Genomic DNA, 19,825 nt, shown 5'->3' with positions numbered 1-19,825 from the left:
TAATAATAATAATAATAATAATAATAATAATAATAATAATCGTATAATACTTCAAAATTGGTTTGAAAGCTTTTGAATTATTTGTTCAAGAATACATAGGAGAAAAAAGAAACCAACTGGTTGGATTATTTCTTTCATTTAACGACATGACATCATCGTATTCATGACATCTTTGTTTTATAGCCCACTGATTTCGATGGAGATTCGAACTGCAGTTTTACTGATTTCTTTTCGGAGTCTAGTGAAATATTGCTTGGTGTTTCAAAATGAAGTTGCATTGCGTATAAATTTAATATTTCTTAAATATTGAACAATATAAAGCAAAAGTTAATTTTCACAAAGTTCGGAACATTTAAATAGATTTAAACAAGAAATCAGTCAAATCAAAGTTACAAAATTCCCATTCATTTTAAAGAAAACTGAAAAAAATACTTCTCCGCCTTAAAACAAAGATGACGCATATTTCCACTGTTAATCATTGTAATATGTAGAAGTGCTGTGGTATATTTCTCTGCGATGTTAGTGCATGATCAGCTATTGATATAATTCCATCAAAATCACGTGTGTCTGAATAGTTGGAACAAGAATGCATCACTAATCATGGCGAAGTTATCTAAACACGATATAATCTTAAGGTCCCTAAGGAGTTGTCTCTGATTGCAAAATTTAAGATGCTTTCAAATCAATGATACGTATTACTGAAAATTTAATTGGATTCTAATGTAATGTAATATAATGTAATTAGTAAAGACAAGAACCGTCATAAGGAACTTTAAAAAAAAAAGTAACTTAGAGTTGCAACAAATCATAAACCATGGGCTATCGCCCTGTTTGTTTATATATAATTGTATTTGTATGAACTAAAATAAAAACTAACAAAATCAACATTATGTAGACAAAATATTGGCACTACGAATTCCTATGATACACACACACTCATACACACATCATCTTAACAAGGAACAACAGGCTGCAGACATTTTCTCTGGTCGCTACAGCGTTTGTAGATAACACACAGACAAAAGTTTATAAAAGAGACAACAACAGAAAACATTGGACGAAGTGTTTATCATCCCTTTCGATTGTCAACGTCGGGTGGCACGAAGAGTCCCCCAAGGAAATCATCGAGGTTTTCTTCGATGCCAAACGCCTGGAAAAACCCGTAAACAACTCTCTGCAGTAACACAACTAGAACCTGATAGATTTGATTGACCAACACTGGTGAGATAGGGGGCTGAGGAGGAGGGTTTTGTCGGCCAAGCAAGCTTCTGCACTGGGACAAATTCTGAAAACAAAACACACAATGTTTGCGCATTAGTTCATACACACTGATAGTAAAATAAACGCATTTCATGTTATAAAAAAACTATATTGTATTTTTACGAATTTTCCACAAATTGATCGAAACAAAAGAATCTCACATTTCATACAACAATTTTTAGATACACACTCCTTCAAAGATTGATAAACAACTCTCACAGTTTGTGGTTTGAAACAAAGATATAGAAATGAGTTCCTCTCTTGACATTAAAATTCACAGTTATTTTAATGCGAAAAGGTTGGAAACGTAAAAATTGGTTTACGTGTGACATTAATCTGACTGAGATGTTTCACTTATGGACCTAGAATACAAGGATCCTGAGCATTTCTTTTCAAAGTTGCTCTTAAAGAAAATAATTGTAGTTTACTGGTATTCTCCTACTTCGCTAACACATCATTGTATATTGGTACGAGCGCTAATACCTCTTTGATCGTTGTCTTACTACAATAACAATCAAAATTGCATGTATAGCCTACGTGGCTGAACATGTAGTGTTCTTTTTTGTTATGTGGTACCATCATCTGTTGTATATGGTTGGTATCCTACAGTAAATCCACGTCTCGATGCTGGAAAGGGGTGTGTTAAATGCAAACAAACTTCTACAAGCATTTTGTTGACTTAATCAGTTGGATCCTAACGCTACATTTTGTTTCCACCAAACTAATCGAAAGTTAATGGAATTGATTTAACATTGTGAAGCTACTTGAGAAGTTACTTGTAGTGAAATGTAAGAAATTCCGACTAGAAACAAAGGCGATGGAAGCCGATGTACTTACCACATATCTAATAAGTTTCTAGCTACTAAAATACATATAGCTCCGTAGAACCTTTTCTAGCCTGTTTTTGAATGTAATTACTTTCTATACAGTTAACTTCCGTAGGCATACTGCATAAAGTATACTGTAACGTTTTGGAATTTGCAAATCTATAAACTAGAGCAACTGAGATTTGATTTGTGTATAGTCCTTCGGTAACAAGTTTCCTACGTAGCCAGCTAAAACTATTCTCTTTCAACACATATGGTTTATTTATTCCATCGTGCATCGGGTGGAATATATTAGACAGCGATCACTTATAAATGACTAGAATTGGTTCAGCTATACCAAACTAACATATTTAACTCTAATGTTGACCCTGTTGACCCTGTTTGTACTTCATGATTCTCAAACGCCTTCTTTTATGAAACCAAGTGAACGAGAAAGCGTGTTAACCATCGTAGTCAACGCCTGGCGGAATAAAGAACCCATTAAAGAAGTCTTCCAAATTTTCTTCTAAGCCTAGAGTGGAAAATATTCCGTAAATAAACTGTCTTAAAAAGTTTACAAAGGCCTGAAACAGTTGGCTCGCAGTTGGCCCTGGGGGTTTTGGAGGATCTTCTCTTCCACTGAAAATACCTCTGCCTTCAGCCGTTGTCTGAAAACCAAATACAAAATACATACATTTTAATTTCAGGGTTAAAAAAGAAAATTTTGAAGGTGTCATAGACACTACATGAGGAAAACTAATCTTGAAACTCTAGTGTACAGTAATTTCGTAAAGAGAAAGTGGGCGTGTTTTGCATTCAGATTGTATATAAGCTATCAGAATTGGATATTTCTCTCATAATGTGTCTGAGGAAGGCTATATTACATAGCTGAAACTGTTAACACATATATATATATACTCTTAAAATATATATATACTGCTTTGGTCAGTTGGGGTTTTATTAAGAATCTTGAATTTTCCAAAGCTGCAATACACAGTCATTACACAATATACTCCAATAATAAATATGGTTCAAATGATGTTATATTACACCCGTCGTGGCCATCTCGTGACACGGAAGGATTCTAATAAATTCTAGGGGGAAATTAAGAAAAATATCGGGACACAAATTTTGTACATAACTTTGCAAAAGGAGTAGACGAAAGTTTTTTTTTTTTTTTTTTTCGACAAAAACCTAGACAAGGCAGAAAGTAATTCTTGGAGAGACGAGACTTTACGAGACGAGAGTAGAAAATATATCTTTTACTCGTCTCATGGACAGCATTATTTATAGGTAAAAATTTAATTAATACTAAATGTATAAATACAGCACATCTTGACAAAGCAAAGAACATATGACTAGAAATCAATAAAATGAAAACATTCAAATCCCTGCTGATTTCGAACGGAAAATAATACTTCTCCACATGAATCAGTGGACTAAAAAAGCAAGATGACGCAGGTAGCCGGTACTCTTAAGCGTGGCGTACATAGGGGGGATTTCAAGGTTTTAACCCTCCTGAGCAAAATATTGTATTAGAGAAAAACAAACACGGTATATTAAGATATAACTTATATACAAATATAATCCATGTCTGAAAGAATATGAAATTGAGTGTTTGAACCTCCTTTGATGATATTCTGTGTACAAATTAGCAGAGGATTAGTGCATAGAAGACTCTCAGTTTTCAGGAAGTGACCTGCTAGTGAAGGCAGAATACTCATGATGATGGACAGAAAATAGGAACAAAGTGTGAGATGTGACGTAAAGAATGGAAGACACAAAGGAAAAGAAGATTGAGCATCGGAAGAGCATGTACAATTTAAAAGCAAAGTCTCCAGCAGATACATCTGTTGTACTTCTCTGGAGATCTTCCAACGGTAGAAACTATAACATCTATTGTAGACGTAAAATGGGCTGTTGAAATTTTATTTATAAAAGAGCATTACAGACTGAAAAAGAGGAGTGAATTTAGGCATACCTCGAGGTTTCGAATTAGACTATGATTGCTTCCAGAAACTGATTATAGTCACTCTGTCCCTCCATGGAAAGAAGTTAACCCCGTCTCCACCCCGTCACCGTCCCTACATGTTATATGATTATTGAATCGTTATATGTGATTTTTAGTGAGTTGAATGTTACTCCACTGTTCCTTTCTTTGCTTCAGACTTGGTTTGGTATAGTTCAGCAAAGTACGAAGACAAAATTGTGTTTCTTATAGGGAGTTTCTGTGATTCTTCGAAGTTACTTTTAGCAGTTACTTCATATAAGAACCACGCATAGCCTCTTCGTTTGAAACAGGGGGCGTCATTTCAGACTTCGCTTGACGGGGGCAAGAGCACCACAGACATAAGACTTTCACGTTTTGTACTAGTATATTAGTAGACAATTTATTAAAGTATATGTATTCCTCAAACTCTTGGAGGAGGCAATTGCCCCCTCCTTCCCCCCTAAATGACGCCCCTGGTTTGAAACTTCGTCAGAGTTCTCCCGAAAGTTCAGTTAGTGCTGTGTCTTTCTATTTTCCTGCCAGATGAGGGTATACAGGGGTTCGAATCCGTGCTTTGATCCCGAGTGGAGTTCCGGAACGCAAAAATTTGTTTTTACGACGTGGCAAGCGCTGAGTAGTTCAAACAGTAATACAAATCGTCCCATAGGTGAACCCGAAGTGGATATTTAGGCTTTGTCTCTATAGCTTCACTCTTACAGACACATAGGCCTTTCCTAGGCCTGTGTTCGTTCCTCGACTATATCTCCTCTAGCCAAGTCACAAATTTACATATATGTGTATTGTGAACGGTCGGTGGTCGATTTCGAAATCCGGTGGCCAGTGTTCGGGGATTTACTAGCCCAGCAAAATAATTAATAAATAACGATATTAGTACTCCAACAGGGTATCGAACTGGAAACATATGTAAATCACTCCTCGCTTTGGAGCTCACAACGTCCACCAACAAGGTCTTATGCTAACATACACATGTAAATAATATTTTGGTCATAGATAGAAATAAAATATTCATACACTAAAAATACTCATTGAATGAAAACGTTGTGCTAAACAAATGAAATATTATTTAAATTTTGCTGTAAGATCTTTTAGTGAATTTTCTATATTAATGAAATGATTATTTCATTTATTAAATCTAATTGTTGAAACAATGGTTTTATAATATAACCTTATTATTAAATAAATTGGGCACAATGAAATTATAATGCAAAATAGTAGCACTATCAATTTCACATAATTTTAAATGAATATTCAGATAATTATGATTATATCCTGTTAGATTTTGTCATTGTGCATTTGCCTTTATACAGAGCAGTGGTCGCCAAACTTATGAAGTTTCTGAGCTACCAAAACGTTTTTAAATCTTACTGAGAACTACCAAAACGTTTTTAAATCTTACTGAGAGCTACCAAAACGTTTTTAAATCTTACTAAGAGCTACCAAAACGCTTTTAAATCTTACTGAGAGCTACCAAAACGTTTTTAAATCTTACTAAGAGCTACCAAAACTTTTTAAATCTTACTGAGAGCTACCAAAACGTTTTTAAATCTTATTGAGAGCTATCAAAATGTTTTTAAATCTTACTGAGAGCTACCAAAACGTTTTTAAATCTTACTGAGAGCTACCAAAACGTTTTTAAATCTTACTAAGAGCTACCAAAACGTTTTTAAATCTTATTGAGAGCTATCAAAATGTTTTTAAATCTTACTGAGAGCTACCAAAACGTTTTTAAATCTTACTGAGAGCTACCAAAACGTTTTTAAATCTTACTGAGAGCTACCAAAACGTTTTTAAATCTTATTGAGAGCTATCAAAATGTTTTTAAATCTTACTGAGAGCTACCAAAACGTTTTTAAATCTTACTGAGAGCTACCAAAACGTTTTTAAATCTTACTGAGAGCTACCAAACGTTTTTAAATCTTACTGAGAGCTACCAACGAACCCCTCCCCAAAAAACTACGAACTTTTTTTAAATAATTTTTATTGCGTACAAACTTACATTTCTAGTAAATATGAAATAAATTTTAATTAAACTGTACCGTATATAACAAAAAATAAACTGAAATTAAAAATAATAATATATAACAAATTTATTTTTTGTCGCTATCTGGAAGTTTAATACTCTAGATTTAGCGACTTTGATCCCAAATTGGCAACACTAATCAAGGTTAGCCAACCGGAGCGTTAACGCAATTTACCGAAAATATCCCTGCGGGCTACTAGCAGATCGCGATCGACGGTTCGGTGATCACTGATACAGAGTACACGAACACGCGAGACGTGTGGCCAAAAGATAACAATTACTCATTTCAGTAATACTTAGGTCTTTATGTAACCAGGAGTAACCAGAGTCATTCTTGATGAAGTATTGTCCATTGACGAATATCGCCACTAATTTTATTAATCACACACAATAAAAATTATAATTGTTTTATAATTGCATTGATGTAGAGTAGCGACTTTCTTTTTTTTTTTTTTTTTAATTCCTTCTCGTTAGGTGAAGCACTGACTGGACTTTCGGGAGAATCCCGACGATTTTAGAAGTTTCAAACCGAAAATTTATGTATAGTTCTTAACTGAAGTTGCTGCTTTAAAAAATATATATATAAAATATAAAAATAACTTCGAAGGATCACAGAAATTCCCTAAAAGGAACATAATTCTGTCTTCGCAGCTTGCTGAACTATTCCTGAACTATGTCTGAAGCAAAGAACGGAGCAGGGGCGTAGCGTTCAATTAACTAAAAATCCCATATAACGATTCAATAACGTTATAACATTACATGACATACCTCACCGTCAGAGTGAAGAAATTGAAACGTTACTTACAAAAATAACTAGAAGAAATAGAAGTATGGCCAGAAGTCTCATTCTCACTTCCATTCTGTTTGTCTCCTCTTTTAGTTTCTGTCAAACAGCTAGCATCTGAAAGGAAAGAAAAATGAATAGTGTTTTTTAAAAAATGTTTTTTAGCAGTAAAGAAAAAGAATTCTTTTCTGCAAAATAATGCATGGAAAAATTGTACTGTTTATAGGAATGGTATAAAAACGAGTAACAATTGCAATATTTGTCTAAGAGCTGTTCTTCATTAAAAAACTCATCGACAGAATAAAGAGTACCATTTAATACAAGTTTTCTAAGTGCTGTTTTGAACTTATTTATATCTTTGGTAATTTTAATGATTTGTGGTAAATCATTAAAATTTAATGGATGTCCAGAACAGATTTAATGGTTCTCTCAGATTAAAATTAGTCCAAAAACTACTTTGGTACATAGATGTATCTTTACCTGATCTAATCCTGTACGAAGCCCTTTTTAGCTTTTGGCTCCAGTAGGGTGGAAATAAGGTGTCAAAATATATGCATTAAAGTAAAAATAATAAACATCTGGAACGGCGATATTAGTGTTAAATTCGTAGTTTTGAGGGTCGCTGAGATGAGTAGGGACATTTCCGACGCCATTTAAATACAACTTCACGCTCCATATTCATGAGAGATTAGGAGGTGTGTAAAATAACATGTCCGAAATGACCGATATTAGTGCCATATTCATTGTTTTAGGAGTCGTTTAAACGAATAGTTGCACTCCTAACGCCGCTCAAGTCATAGGGGTCATTAGAAGTCATTAGCGCTGATAGTCATAGGGGTTTGGGTGCGGGGGCGTGTGAAAAATAGCATGTCCGATAGTGCCATATTCATAGTTTTCGGGATTGGTAACAGTCCTGAGCTGATTGGTGACATGGCATTTCAGTCCAAGTTTAGGCAACAAAGAAAATGGCAGGTAGCCCGGAAACAGCTGCAACGCCGAAGCTGCAACCCGTATTTATGAATTAGTCCCAGAAGCGACAGTCCTATTAGCGACAGGAACTGTTAAGTGTCCTATGAGCGACCGATTCATTTACATTGAGATGATGGAAGATGATATGATTCCCTCTCGTGAAATATGTTAGCCTCTGGTGTTATTAGCGCCCGAACAACCTTGCTACGAAAAATGTACGTGCCAGTAATACAGTTCATCAAATATATTTTCCCTCTACAGTGAGTGCAAATAAAACTTATTTTAATTTTGAGTTAGATTTGACATAAAACATATCAAATAACTTAGCGAGACAACAGGGACATTTCCATGAAAAGTATATTCCTATGTAATTATTGAAAATCCAGTTGTAATATCCCCTTTCTTCAAAAGCTCTGTTTTCTGTACTTAATTTAATTCCAATCTAATTACTCACTAAGTACAGTAATATATTTTATTTTGAAAAACTTAAACGTGTGACAGTTTCGCCAACTATCTACTTTTTAGACTTTCAAAGGCACTGAATAAAATGAAAAAAAAAAGTCAATGATAAAAGACAGCTTTTGAGATCCTTTACATCTGATTGGCTATTCTCAACCAATCTCACCAATTACAATGCAGTTCACTCTAAACAATTCAAAAGGTAAACAAACTCTTTAAACTACCTTCCTCCCTATTGTAAGCTACTAAAACGCAAACTAATAGATTAATTTGCCTTCCTTCCTTGTTTTGACTTATACATAAAAGCTTGTCTGAAATATTCCCTTATAACTAGGCGAACTGTTAAGTCCTGCGAGAGATTTGTAACTTGTGTAATAATTTCTTCGAATACATTTTTTGTTTAGATTTGTTTGATATCCTCAAGTGGTGAACACCCTCTTTCCATGAGCGCCCGATGGGAAGGCAGGGATCACCCCCCTGGCTCACGAAAATGTATACGTAATATAGCAAACCACGTATATTAAATACCAGATATACCAGACATGGTACAGCAACCATGAAGATGCCCCTCCCTTGAAAATTTTCTTCGGGCTCCCCTACCTCTTTCTGATTTCTTTCTTATGCCATAAACATATTCAATCTAAACTTATGCTCCGCATCATTTTAACATGAAATTTTTAATTATATTAGAATCATAGACAAAGGCGGAGCTACTACAAATATTTAGTTAGTTTTTCCCTTGATATAGTCAGTGTATTCATAGAAAGTAATTCAAAAATATAATATTAGGAAAAACGTATAAAATATTGTTAGTGTAACGAGAGTAGTCTCACGTATTAAATTCAGGTAGAGCGAAATTTTTCATAGTACATTTTGTTAGGTTCTAAATCGCATTAGCATGAAACAAGTTAAACAAGAGAGAACCTTGTCTTCTTCCATTATCTTAGTATGAACGAATCGGTGACTCATAGAGCAGTTAACAGATCGAATCGGTCGCTCATAGGACAGTTAACAGTTCCTGTCGCTAATAGGAATGTCGCAAGTGGGACGACACCGTATTTATTATACACATATTGCCAGGGGCAACGCCGAAAGTGTTGCGCTTCTTTCTTTATATGTATATCACTGATACATGGTGAACGCCAAAGGCGTTGCTCTTCCTTATATATTTATTTCACTGAGTTCTCTACTTTGCATAAACCTTATTCTCCTTGTGCGAAGAAGGGGTACTTCACCTAATCTAACGTATGAAATTGTCTAATACATAATTGAAAATGACTATGTTTATGATTTCATACCTCTTGATCCACCCGACCGATATCGATCAAATTTTCATCATAGATGAGGTTCGGGCCTCGGATGTTTTTTATCATTTCACTTTGACACTGCAACTAAGGGGAGTGAAAATATTTTTAAATGATGGAAAATGACCGATATTAGTGTAGAATCCATAGTTTTTGCGGTCGCTGAGACGAACAGCGACACATCCAATGCCGTTTAAATCAAAATTTACCTCTTTAGGTCCAAAATGAAACGTATTACCCCCGTGCGAAGAACGTATTCTGCTAAATAAATATTTTTAAAGAATCAAACTTAATTCTCTTTCGTAGCCGTATGATTAGATCGCTTACTGTGTTCAAAGATTATCGTCGTCAAATATTCCGTTCAATTTTCCCAGTATTACTTTAGATCAATGCGAGTAAGATTATTTTTCCTTATGTTTCGATATATATTCCAACCTCATTTAATGTGTTTGTAGATTGTAGGTCAAAGAGGATGTGTGTGTGCCCTATTAATATTATACATTCCCAAGAAGGAAAATTGTGCTGAACTCTTTTTATAAGATAATGATTCAAAGCCACTTGTGTTTGTCCTCTTCATATAACGGTGAAACGGTACCGCTCTTTTATACTTTATTATTGTTAACAAAAGCACAACTATCCTCATCCAATTTTCTTTTCCAAATATGACAACTAAATAACCTACATAATATAAATTTCTTCTAGCTATTATCTGCAAGGTCATTCTCTCTGAAGTACAGGTGAACTACCTATTAACGTAAACAAATCTCACAAGGTATACAAAAGTAAAACAAGCTTTTTTTTTTTTTTGTTAGTTAAGAAATAGGCCATATCAGTTGTATTTTTGGTTTCATGTTAGTTATATGATTGGGATGTAATTTGTCCAATATTATTCTGTGCTCTTCCGATTTATCTCATTTTGCAAGCTATTTCTGTTGATCAGTGTCTATGTTTATGTATATTGTTTACAAAATATGATGGAAAATATACTTATGTCTAATGGGATTTAGGCAGTGGCGTAACTGAGGGGCCCCGCAGGGCCTGCAGTGCGGGGAGGCTCGCAGGGTTTGGGGGCCCACCGTGAAGCAAATGCCAAGAATTATAGGCTACAAAAAGTGAGCTAAATAGAGAATATCCAATTCCCTGAACAACATTATTTACTTTAGAAAAGAGAAATGTGTTTAGGTGAAAATTTCATCCATTCTAGCAATATCAGTTTTAAAAAATCATCTTAGTACTCGAAGGTTAAGGGAAAATAATTTTTGCCTTTTTCGGTGAGTATTAATTTTAATTGTAGTTTTATTATATTCCATGGATTTATTAACCATTGTCTTCTACAGGAAAATAACATAGTGTGAAGTTAATGGACATGAGAAGAGGGGCCCAAGAGTAATCCTACGGGGGGCGACATTTTTGCGTTACGCTACTGGGTTTAGGTACGGTACCTCATAAGCCACATTTTGAATCAGAGGTACTCCGACTCCGAAATGAACTGTTGCTCCTCCTATGTGTTTATTAAACGATTTTAACTGTTACAAAAAATAAATAACGTTTATATAGAATATGAAAGAAAAGTGTTTTGTTTTAGAAACTATTTAACCACGTGAACACGTTGAAATAATGAAAACAATTGGAATTAATCATACGCTTTGTTACTGCCATTTGTTAAAGTGAATACAGAAATTGCGAATGTATTAGGCTACTTTAATATTGTATAACAGTGTCTGACTTTGATCTTATTCTTTCGTCAAGCTTTTATTTATTTCAGCATTTATGTCGATGTAAACGTAAGGTCAAACAAATGGACTTACATAAGTCGTTTTTGTTTCCTTATGAATAGCTAATTGTAATTCTAACTTCACACATTGTCATGATCCAGGTTTCAATAAAGTAACATACTTCACATATAATAATAATAATAATAATAATAATAATAATAATAATAATAATAATAATAATAATAATAATAATAACTATTAGTAGTAGCAATGGCGTTTTTACGATTTTGTTTCGGGGAGGCTTTCCTAACTTTAGTCCTGGAAATGTGAAAATTCTGCAAAATATTTCATTTACTTTAATATAGTAAATAAAATTTCGGGAGCCTTAAGCCCAGAAGTCCCCCTTAAATACGCCACTGAGTAGTACTAATAGTATGGTGCGTTTTTAACACTTTCACATACTAAAACAAAACCTTGGTTTACTTGTGTGTAGTACGCCAAAAGTCGGTCCTTTGAAGAAATCACGGCCCCCCGCGCTTACAAAAACCTAAACTTGCTGGCTACACGGCTGCTTAAAATATGTTTTGTTTCTTTTTAAAGAAATATAATTGAATTTTTAAAATTATATTAAAATTCATAACACTACTTTTGGAAGGGATGCGTAGTTTCCAGGATCTCAAAAAAGCAATACTTTGAAGGGAATTGTGGCTTTTAGATTCATCTCAATAAAATGTGGAAATAAAGAAGTAGTAATGTCAGGTATACACCACGTGCAGGGACGTACGGAAGGGGGGGGACACGGGGGTCCGGACCCCCCCCGAAATTTCGACTTTTTAAAAATTTAGCCTAATTTTAGGGGCAATTTTAGCAATTTTAATATAAAATAGCTTTATATTTAGTTTGAACCCCCCCCCCCCCGAAATAAATTCCTGGGTACGCTACTGACCACGTGAATGAGTTTGGTTTATATGCCGTGATATTTTCTCAATTAATATTGAAACCGGACGTAGTAGGTTTAGCAAAGAGATTATTAGAGTACAGATGGAATATGTTCTTGGAACGCTTTTGATTGTACAAAACCACTTCTCGCTATCTATTATACTTTATATACTGATCAATGTTGAAACCGGAAGTGGTTGATTGAACAGTGAGTTAAAAGAGAACAGTTCATATTCGTAGAACGCTAAATTGAATTTTAGAAACCACTTCTTGCTATCTCATCGTTTTTGCTCTATGTGGATCAATATTGAAAGCGGAAGATGAAATTAATTTCTATCACTTCCGGTTTTAGTAGAGAGTTAAGGGTGGAGATAAATTGTATTCTTTGATCGAGCGCAGAAAACAGCTTCTCCTAACTTGAAATGAATAGTGACGTCCCAATCCCGTTTAAGTCCAAGTTCACCCGCATTGAAAGAAGGGAGATGAGAAATAAAATGTCAAAAATGACTCAAGTTTGTGTCAACATCTGACCCATTTGAAAAGACTTTTGGAAGATAGCTATTACTCTCTTCAAGCTGGGTTTTTTTTAAATCATATCAATTTGATTAAAGGCGTACTCTGTGAGGGTAAGGTGTTTCAATATTTATGCCAAAAGTAGATTGCTATTACTGTTCGAAATCTGGGCTGGCCATCCACATGTTAGCGTAAAAGGCAGTAACTTTATTCACTTATGTTGTGGGTCCAGGTAAATGGTGACGTTGCATTTTCATTTAACATTGGGCGCATAAAGAGTGTACAGCCTAAATGGCTCATGCGATTTAAAAAATCCTTCACTTTAGATTGAAAACATGTTATTTGGAGACGGTTTCCCCTCTTACATTTTGTTGTAATATACATATATATATATATATATAAAGCGCGGTGGCTCAGTGGTAGAGCGTTCACCTCCGGTGCTTGGGGCCCCTGGTTCGATACCAGCTCGCGCCGTGTGGACTTTATGGTGGACAAACACCGTGCTCGTGGGTTTCCTCGGGGTTCTTCCGTTTCTTCCCACTTTCTTCATTCCACCATTTCATTCATCTCTCATCTTCAGCCTAAGATAGCCGTTGGCATAGCCGTGGGACGTAAAACTTAAAGATTTCATTTCATATAAAGAAAGAGAGAGATCAAAAAGTTCAAACTTTGGTTGGTGATGTCTGTCACCCGCTGTTAAAAAAAAAAAAAAAAAAAAAAGCGCATGTCTTCTGTTCGTCGTTTTCGTGTAACTTTTCTTCGTCGTGCACGTGAATGGGAGAGAGTGGCAGAGAAGTCTCAGCTGTTGTAGAGCATTTATACGATGAAACACCGAAAGGCCGTTGGCAAAATCTTTCTTTCTTTGTGTAAAATAGCCTACAGTAAAGTTCATTACGTTTTACCTTACATTGTATTGGATGTAACCTACTTCACTGATTCCGGGGAAATACGAAAACAACAAGTAAAGGATTCCATTTTCTTTATTGTGAAAGTTGAGCGGGATTTCCAATTCTGTCAGCGTATTCGGAGAATTCTCAATTGCCAATCTTTTAATTAATTAATTAATTATTATAACGGATAGAAGAAGGAAAATGTAAGCGAACATATTGTTCGATAAGGTGACACTGAAAATTCCGTTCAAGCCCTATGAAATAATTCCGTTTTCAATACGTTTCAGTGGTCAATTCTCTAAAAGGTTCTACGAGAGGTGTCATCAAAAAATGCAGTGAACAATTTTATTACAAACAAAATAATAAGATTACATGGAATTTGACTTAATCTCCTTCAAAGTATTGTCCTTGGCTAACAATACACTTATCCTAACGTTGAATCTATGACTGGAAGCATTTCTGGAAGGGCGTTTAGCTGCTCTGTCGTGGCCCTCTAAATGTCAGGAATAGTATGAGCCAGAAGTAGCATGGTACTATATCTGGAGAGCACAGCGAATGTGAACAGATAGGAATGTTTTTTCAGCCAAAACACTCGTGGATAAAAAGCATGGTGTGGCATAACGCGTTTTCGTGGAGAAGGAAGCCATTTGCGCATTTAATCGTCGGTTAAAAAAAATGCTTTTCACGGATCCATACGAGATGTTTAGTTCTTCGGACATTCTCGAATAGTCATTCGTTTGTTTGAACAAATCATTGGCAGGGGTGCCTACAGAGGGGGGCTATGACGCAAACTGCGTCATTGAAATATTTGGGGGAGTTAAAAATCTATATAAATATGTTTGAGGGGGTGTAAAAATTAATCGAAAAGAAGATTTTTTTTTCATGGAAAAACACCTACGGATAGACAATTGGAGGGGGTGCGTCATGGACATAAGGGGGGGGGGGTGCGCACCACTGTCATTGGTACCACTTTTTGCACGTTTTCATGTGTTTTTGACGTCGAAGGACGTCTCGATCGTTCCTCGTTTTCAACCGACTCGTTGCCGCTTTTGAATCGCTCATATACCACTTGTAAACAGTCTTCAATGCCACTGCTTAATTGCCGTACACTGATTTTGACATTTCGTGAGCTTTTTGGCGCGTTTTTTCCTTCTTTTCTTTTCTTTTTCTTTCTTTCTTTCTTTCTTTTTTTTTTTTTTTTTTCTCAGCTTAGAACAAAAGTTAATGTTGGTGCTCGACACACACTCTCTTGCCTCTGGAACCCAACTAACATGTCACAACTCGTTCAAACTCTACACTGGCAGTAGCAAAGGTTTAGGCTACCGGGCTTGCTAGTTGAAATGGATACAATACCGCTAAATAACACTGTGCAACTGTATTGACCGTACTGTTTGATCACACTTTGTATTCCTATTTTCTCCAATGCATTTTTAAGTTGTCCCCTTTCCTTCGTAGCAAATGATAAATTGTCGTGAAGATCCAACCGTGGCTCCTCCTAGACTTCAGAATCTATCTTTGAAGTTTCCGAAAATTACTTCTCTCCCTCCTCCTCTCGAATTTGTCGAGCACTTATTACTCTGAGTATATGCATAGGTATTCTACTAACGCTATTATTATTATTATTATTATTATTATTATTATTATTATTATTATTATTATTATTATTATTATTATTATTATAGGGTGACCAGACATACTCTTTTTAAGAGTATTATACTCTTTTCGAGGTTCATATACTCTATACTCTTTTTTTCTTCCGAAAAATATCGAATTATACTCTTTTGTGGTATTTTCAATTTAATTTAACGTTTAATGCATTTTCCGAAAAGGAAAAAATAATAATATAACTAAACTGTTTTTATTAGTTAGTACTAAAACTATAGTAAAGACGGCAAAATTAAAGTGTTAGATTTATCCAAACTTTCAACGTTTTAATTATTAAATTGTTAATTAAATTGATTGAGTACCTGGAATGATTTATATTTTCGGAATTTATATCTGGTATTCCTACAGTTCATGGCACGGGGTTTTGTTTTCCCTTCAAAGTGAGTCAGTTCTTGGTAATGGGAATCGCGCAGTGATTATTATTCTAATTAACGTGCGTACGTACACTCAATCAATTATTCGAGGATTGCAAGGATTTATTTTATTAACAATGTCGCGAGGAAAATGTCAGTATAATCAAGCGTTTGAAATAAGCTATCCTTGCATTAAAAGGGCCCGCAGTAACGATGTTTACAAAGCATAGTGCACAGTATGTAAGAAGAAGTTCTCTATAAAAAATAAAGGGAAATATGATATAGAACAACATATAAAATCTAAGTCGCACACAGAATGCTCATCAGCTTCCGAAGCAGGTAAGTTGGATAGTTTTTTCACCACACAATCTTCAGAAGAGCTAGATTTAATTCGACTAAAACTTGTGTGGTCATACGATAATATTAAATATAACCACTCTTTTAGAAGCATGGACTGCACTAGCAAACTTTTGAAATCAAAAGTGAATAAAAAATTTGCATGTGCGAGATCGAAAACGGAGGCTTTGTTAACAAATGTGGTAGGAGTGTGGTCAGAAAATATTTTAAGTAATAGTGCTAAAAAGACTCCTTTCGTTGTTGTTGCTTGTGATGATTCCAATCGTAAAGCAACCAAACTCATGCCTGTTTTAGTGCGGTACTGTGAAGTAGATACTGATATTAATGTAAAAACATGTCTTCTAAAAATTCATAGCATATCAAATGAAACCTCGGAAACTGTGTCGAACGTATTAATGGGTACATTACGTCAGTTTTATTTGGAAAATAAGGTCATCGGTTTTGTAGCTGATAATGCACCAGTAAATTTTGGAAGCATAAAAAATAAAACAACAGGAAACGTGCATAGCGACTTAGAGTGCAGGTTGAAGAAAAATGTTTTGCCGATCGGGTGTGGGGCTCATATTCTTCACAATGGAATTTCTGCGGCGTATTCGAGAGTAATACCGATCTATGTTGAGAATTTGGTTTTTTCTACAACTATTTCAGTACTTTTACTGTAAGGACAGAAAGTTTGAAAAACTTTTGTGAGTTCATTGGCTGTCATTACGAGGGTCTTTTGTATCACTCAAAGACGAGATTCTTGTCTCTGCTTCCGTGTGTAGAAAAAATTATACGTCAGTATGAACCACTTAAGGGGTACTTTTTAAGTGACGAAAATGCTCCAATAGCTATAGTCAATTTCTTTCGAGATGAAACAAGTGAGTTGTGGCTGTATTTCCTGCATGCTCGGTTAATCTTGTTCACTAAAACAATTACAAAAATTGAGAGGGAGAATATAACCGACTGAAGTTTCTGTTGAATATTTTGAACTTCTGAGGAAATACAAAGATAGAATTGAACAAAACTTTTTTCCGTTTTCTGCTAGAAATTTACTTACGAAACTTGTAAAAGAAGGGAATATAAAAGAGGAATATGCCTACTCAGTGTCAAGAAGGTTTTATTTTGAAGTGATAACATAAAGATGTGGTAGCAACGTTTTTTCGGAGAAGTAAACAAGATGAAACATTTACTACTTGACACATCAGTTACCTATGAAGAATTTCAGGAGTCGTTTGTATATTTCTATGAACAGGTAACACATTTAAACAGTTCGTTGGAATTCAGTGATAATGATATTTTTGACACTTACTGTGTAACATCCAGATGTGTTAAAGAACGCCTTGAAGAATGGGGAGAGAAAAGAGAGACAATAATGGGCAAATAGAAAATAGTGTACAAAGATTTAGTGCGGGCTGGGTCAAATTTAAAAGTGATTGTGCCACTCGTGCAACTCTTGTTTGCTTTACCGAGCACTAATGTTGATTGTGAGAGGCTCTTCAGTGCTATTAACACTTACTGGAGCGAGGAAAAAAGTCAAGTCACAGTGTCGACACTGGAACAAGTTATGAAAGTGAAGTTCAACGTAAGCATGACCTGTGAAGAGTTCAGACTGGCAATAAAGGATGATATTAACTTACTCAAGAAAGCAAGATCGTCGCAGAAGTATGAATCATGGTGAGTAAAACTGTTTTAAGTGTTTAACTCATTTTCATGCGCATTGGATAAAATACTGTAATTCATCTTGTCTTCATACTTACTGTCAATTTTTTTTCGATATACTCTTCTGGATTTTAAAAAATCTGGTCACCCTATTATTATTATTATTATTATTATTATTATTATTATTATTATTATTATTATTATTATTATTATTATAACCAGTCTATAGAGCGTTATAAGATGGTAAGTAATGCTAGAGCGAATGGACGTCCGTCCGTTCGTTACTCCACACAGTAACTTTTGAGCGAAACCGAATTTTTGAATTCTGTTTTATGCAAAGATATCTAGAGTGAGTATCTTAACTGAGTTCGTTAATGGAGTTAATCTCTTAACATCTTCGTGGGAAACGGTGACTTTAACTGTCGCTATCCATACCCCATTCGTAAATATATGTTCCTTGTAATGCTAATATGCAATCCTCAAAATATTGAAGAGTTTCCGGTTACATAAACATCTATGCGAAAATATTTAGATATTATCAATCCTTGTTAAATGAAAGCTCAATGTTATGCTTAAACGGAAGCTCATTCATTCTAAATGTTTCGTGTGTTTACGCAGAGTTTATCTGGATTATTCTTCAATAGTTGTGTATCTTTAGTATCCCTTCACGCCAAGTGCAATGGGTATGGTCCCGGGTTCAATCTCCGGAATTAGATAAAGATACAGAAGTAGGCCTAAAAATGATGATCTTCCTTTAAGTAGTAAGTTCCTTTTGATATAGCGTCGCTGCTGAAGAGACATTTTAGAGTTCAATCAATTAATCAATTAGGAATCCTTAAATTCTTGGCCTTACAAATTTTTGTTTGGAAATAAAACAAGATTTAAAAGACAACAATACATTTACATTATAACCAACTGAACGCATTGAGAACAATTGCGTTTAGTTTTAACTGAGCGATTTGGTGAGGGAGCCGTGACTCATTCTATAAAATTGTGGTGGGAGCTCAGAACCCTTGCTCCCTCTATTTAATCCATGGGTATCATTTCAATACTATTAATACTGTTATAATATAGTGTTAATCACGTTTTCATTTTGTTTTATATGAAAGATCTGTTAGTTGCCGTGGTGGCTCAGTGGTAGAGCATTATTTGGTGCATGAGGTCCGTGGTTCGATCCCAGCTCGCGCCAAGTGAGCATTTTGGTGGACAAACATCGGGTGCGTGGGTTTTCTCAGTGTTCTCCTGTTTCCTTCCACTTTCTTCATTCCACGATTTCATCCATGTCTCATCATCACCGTCTCTTTTAGCCTAGCCGGCATAACCGTGGCCCGTAAAACTCAAAGATTTCACTTCATTTTAATTTTATTAAAGGTCTGTACAGTACCACATACACACATTTAAGTAATAAGTGAGTTTGCGTTAGCTCTAAATTTGCTCTTGAAAATTTGACATGGACAAATTAACGATCTTGATGTTACCCAAGGTCGAAAATATTTAGATTTAACTATACAGAAATAGCGATAATTGTAATCAAACCACCACCCGTTCGGATACAAATTCATTAGACTTGACGAACAAAGACGTCTTATTCTTACGAAATATTTGCCAACAACCAGTTATGTGCAATAATCTTTCTGTGCTTATTTGCGAATTGTTACGTATGTAAAAGCCTGTGTCATCGGGAGAAATGAAACTTTCTCTGTTCAACAGCTGTACTTTCCATTTCAAATACTTTTTTTCTTCTTTTTTGGGTGATTCAAGAGGCTTTCACTCTTCTGAATGGTCTTCGCAGAGGAAAGGCTTTAGGCAAACATAACAAACATCTCCAATGCAATTAAGGAGTGTACCCAGAATATTGTTATTTCAAGTGAAGAGGACTTTTTTTCTTTCTTTTACGTCGCTGAAATCATCATATCCAAAAGAAATATTAAAAAACAACGCTGAATTGAGTGGTAACAAGAGAACGCTTGTCACGGATGAGCATGTTGCTCGGGGGAAGGGAAAACAATGATGCCAAGACAACATGTGCATCTTTTTATTTTCTAGTGAAAGGTAAAGATGCAGTTCTGAAACGCACGTATACAAGTAGACACGAGTTACTAACTCATTGTTTATGGGGAATGTCTTGACTGAAGTACT

The 19,825-nt window shown here is 35.1% G+C and overlaps 1 protein-coding gene across 9 annotated transcripts in view; it reads right to left on the bottom strand.

Moving 5' to 3' along the window:
* The window catches only part of LOC145692636 (uncharacterized), a 95,262-nt gene that overhangs the window by 16,884 nt on the left and 58,553 nt on the right, over positions 1–19,825 (bottom strand). For 3 of the 9 annotated variants that reach the window (XM_081767983.1, XM_081767982.1, XM_081767981.1), the window contains exons 2-3: positions 6,903–6,998; positions 1,295–2,734 (exon numbers count right to left, since the gene is read on the bottom strand). In XM_081767983.1, coding sequence (XP_081624109.1) covers positions 2,528–2,734; positions 6,903–6,956 — 261 coding nt within the window. In that variant the 5' untranslated portion in view covers positions 6,957–6,998 and the 3' untranslated portion in view covers positions 1,295–2,527. The other 6 variants (XM_081767977.1, XM_081767975.1, XM_081767976.1 and 3 more) reach the window with 3 other exon arrangements.

Source organism: Thermobia domestica, chromosome 8, assembly GCF_964235325.1.
Source record: "Thermobia domestica chromosome 8, izTheDome1.hap1.1, whole genome shotgun sequence".
In the NCBI taxonomy this organism is placed as follows: Eukaryota; Metazoa; Arthropoda; class Insecta; order Zygentoma; family Lepismatidae; genus Thermobia; species Thermobia domestica.
This window is presented reverse-complemented; position numbering and strand designations above follow the sequence as displayed.